The sequence below is a fragment of the Notothenia coriiceps genome, unplaced genomic scaffold (assembly GCF_000735185.1).
Source record: "Notothenia coriiceps isolate Sejong01 unplaced genomic scaffold, NC01 NC01_scaffold00025631, whole genome shotgun sequence".
Classification (NCBI taxonomy): Eukaryota; Metazoa; Chordata; class Actinopteri; order Perciformes; family Nototheniidae; genus Notothenia; species Notothenia coriiceps.
This window is the reverse complement of record NW_011358332.1, coordinates 1-4,007: the sequence shown is the minus strand read 5'-3', so window position 1 is coordinate 4,007 and position 4,007 is coordinate 1. Positions and strand designations below refer to the sequence as shown.

The 4,007-nt window shown below is 40.2% G+C and overlaps 1 protein-coding gene across 1 annotated transcript; it reads left to right on the top strand.

The window, feature by feature from the left end:
* Nucleotides 1-289: 289 nt before the first annotated feature.
* LOC104956230 (transmembrane protein 68-like) lies at nucleotides 290-3,243 on the top strand (the record flags this gene model as incomplete). The annotated part of the gene is made up of 3 exons (XM_010783700.1): nucleotides 290-513; nucleotides 1,447-1,594; nucleotides 3,070-3,243. Coding segments are annotated over exons 2-3 (234 nt in total), but the record flags the coding sequence as incomplete, so codon positions are not given.
* Between the last annotated feature and the right edge of the window lie 764 nt (nucleotides 3,244-4,007).

Sequence of the window (4,007 nt, the reverse complement as noted above, 5' to 3'; positions counted from 1 at the left end):
CGCGCATTTCACTTCTTAAATAACTAATGCAACGTATCATTGTCAACACTTACATTTGTGCATTGCTCCCGCCATGGTTTTGAAATGATTCCAGCGGTGTGTCACGCCTATTTTATACCCAACGTTCCCGGAAATGCATCCGCGAAGGAGCCGCGAAGGACCGTGGAGGACCCATGAGTGTATCCTCGGTTATAGCTCCTCCAGAGAGCCTCCTCGACGTTCGATCCTCGGTCCTCGAAGTGCATTTAGAGAACTGAGATGTCCTTCAACATGGCGCGCTGAAATTCATTTCCGGGTCACTACCGGAGGACAGGAGTCGAGGAGTCGAGGAGGGGGATTTGACGAAATGAGAAAAGGCCTTAAGGGTTAACACCTTGTCGTGTCACCATCAAAGCGTTCCGGGTTCATGGACAGGACAGTTGTTAGCTTAACTTGAATGTTCTTTCCGTGTAATATTAAATATATATAAGCTTGTTTTAATGGCTCTGTTCATGGAGTAGTCGACTGTCTAAGGTAACGTGTTCCTGTCAGTATTCTGTGTTTGGTGTTATTTAAGGTGATGCTCTCTGTTTACGCTGAAGGCTTCGCTGTCAACTCACATTCTTCTGGTTCTGCCAATAAGACTCGTTAGCTCACTGTTTTAGCTTAGCTCATATAAGGTTTCTAGGTTATTAAATGTATTGCTTTGACTGTATCCGTCTACTTCTTATAGCTACAGCGTAACGTTAACATTGTTCCCTGCAGTAAAGCTATGCTCCAATAAATAGCTAGCATGTTATTCAGTGCTACAAATAAGTCTGGTGCTCGTGACTACAGGGCTATAGAAAAAGTGTCACTGTATTTTTACAGTTATCATTGTACAGCTTTTTTAAGTCAGTTAATCCATTAGTTGATTGATAGAGTATTTGTCACCAACAGTACAATTTGCTAAACAACAACTATGACTTTTCTCTGATGCAGTTTCTCTAGTGAAACTGCTCATTTCCAGGTGTATATCAGTATGTGTAGTGTCTCTACTGGGACATGTCTCCATGCTTTAATGTTCAAAAAGCTCTTTATTTTTGTCATACTGCCTGTGCTGCAGCACCTCTTTTCACCCTCTGTCTGAAACCAGAGCCCAGTCTGCTCTGATTGGTTAGCTGGCCGGCTCTGTTGTGATGTGTAAACCGCTTACCGTCCAGCCCCTCAGCCTATTACGTACAATGTGTTGGAGCACTAGCCAATAGAAGTGCGAGTGATGTCATTATGTTACGAAAGTAAACAAAGTCTAGCATTAAAGCTTTCTTCCATGAAATAATATGCAATTGATTCATTGCTGGTGCTCGTTACTACATTGCCATTGACATCCCGATATTTACCTGATGAAAATCAGTATAACAGGTAAGACAATTACAATATTGCAACATTTAAGCTAATGGATTAACGAGTGGTGTTTTCCTCCTTTAGTTCACCCGTGTGTACGCAGATGTTCTCCACACAGTGTGTTCCGTCCCTGTGAGGCTCTTCTCAGCTGTTTGAAGCGTCTGTCAGCAGGATGTCCCGCAGCGGGAACGAGTCCTGTCTGAGGGGAGCAGAGGACACCGTCTCCTTCTTGGTAAGATCCCTGTCCTTTTTTTCCATTTAATTTCAAACCTTTATTTAACCAGGTAGGTCCCATTGAGATCATTGATCTCTTTTTCAAGGGATACCTGCCAATATTTGCATAATGATTGCTGTTCATTCTTTTACACACACAGGTAATGCATACATGCACATGTACATTTACATTGGAGTAATGCAAAGGTGATAGAGTTAGCAGTCAGCGCTCCAAAAATGCTCTCATCAAATTATTAAAGGAATTGGTTGATTACTCTACCAAAACCTAATGATTATTTGATCGTATCAGGGGTTTGACTACTGTTTACTAACGTGCCAGTTGTAGCTCAGTTTTGTTCAATTGAATTGTTATTTATTGCAGTGCTGTTGGAAACATGTTGACATGTTGGAGCAAATAAAACTAGAGGAAAACATCTTTTAAATAAAAATAATGCAACTAGTACAAAGGATACACATATACTGGGCCTATTTTCACTGTCAGTTGCAGTTGGTTCAAAACACTACATCAGGTTGGGAGGAAGAAATAGAAAAGGTGACATTGTATGTGTTTAGTTATACAGGTGTAATACAAATTTATTTTTAAAGTAACAAATACATTTTATTTAATAAGTCAGTTAATCAATTAGCTGATTGACATAGAATTATTCACCAACTGTTTTGTAAATCTAATACAATTTGCAAAAAAACAACACTGACTGCTCCCCGTTGCAGCCTCTCTAGCGTGAGGATTTGCTTCTTTGCGTTTACTGTCTGACGGAAAACTGAATCCGGGCATTTAAAGACTCTCTTGGAAATAATTCTGGGCATGTTACACTATCTTTGACATTCTATTCTAACTAAAAGATTGAGATACAAATCGTCAGAGTTATTGATCTCTGCTTACAAGGTAGGATGCATATTGAATCCTTGTCCCTAAATCAACATCTCTATTCTGCTCATTTTCATTTTCAGGTTCATATTAGTATTTTATTTCTCTACTGTGTAATAATATATAATAATAATATTAACAATAATAACAATAACATTGACAAAGTGCTTCACAAGAAAAAAGTAAAAAAATAAGACCGCAGAAACATGAAGACAATAAAAATGTGTGCCAGAAGTTAAGGTTAACATAAAAATAAAACACAGGAATGTAAGAGTCCCAAAAGGAACAAACAAAGGAATCTTACTTCACATCACACACATCTCAAGGAGACACAAAGGCCAATTTAAAAAGATGGCTCTTCAGTTGTTTTTAAAAGCTGAGACTGCAGACCGAATGTCTGTAGGGGGAGAGTTCCATACTGTTGGAGCCACTACTTCAAAGGCTTTAGTTCTCAACCGAGAGCGAGGGGCAGCCAGTAGGCCCCGGACGGAAGACCTAACATGCTTTAATGTTCAAAAAGGTATTTATTTTTCTCATATTGCCTGTGCTGCAGCACAAGTGTTTTTCAGGATCTAGTTATTTGGTCTGTGTGTGCTGTTCCACAGGTGTGTGTGTTCCATCAGTGGGAGGAGTGGGCGGGCCTCGGTCAGTTGGAGGACTATCTGAGTGTTTTGGAGTACCTGCTGTGGGTCTTCACCCCTCTGATCATCGTCTTCATCCTGCCCTTCCTCATCGTCATCCTCCTTTACCTCTCCATACTCTTCCTTCATGTCTACAAGGTACGCAAACACAGTTTCCATCATGTTCTTTTGCATTATGTCAACAGTAAATTACACTTCATGTCATCACTCACAAATGATTCCAAATGTCATCTATTTATATAAAATAGTAAGTGCCGAAATGGGAAGTGTCAGTGTTTGGAGGGAATTTCATCCCCTTCATCAGTCTACCCTAGAATAGATTATTTATTATCAACACTAAGGAAAGTTAAATGGTGGAAGGGAGTGAGAGTGGGGTGGTGGATATATCAGACCATAGTCAAATCACAATGTATCTAAACAAAATATTTCAACTCTAACTATTGATAATATACTCTTAAAGGTGGAGTAGTTAATTTTGGAGAAACCAGCTCGAGTGCGCTAGAATTTGAAAATACACAGCCGGAACAAATCTGCCACTTCCTTGCAGAGCTCCTCCTCCAACACACACGAACGTGCATATGACCAACGAGGGCACGAGATAAGTCTATGTACAGATGGAAGGCTGACAGGCAGGTAGGCCATCCAGTTACTTTAGCCGGGCCGGCTCAGATGATTGGTCGTGCTTTTTACAGCGCCACGGCTTCCACTGATGATGATTTATTGTCAAAGCANCATTTCAAAACCATGGCGGGAGCAATGCACAAATGTAAGTGTTGACAATGATACGTTGCATTAGTTATTTAAGAAGTGAAATGCGCGCATTTCACTTCTTAAATAACTAATGCAACGTATCATTGTCAACACTTACATTTGTGCATTGCTCCCGCCATGGTTTTGAAATG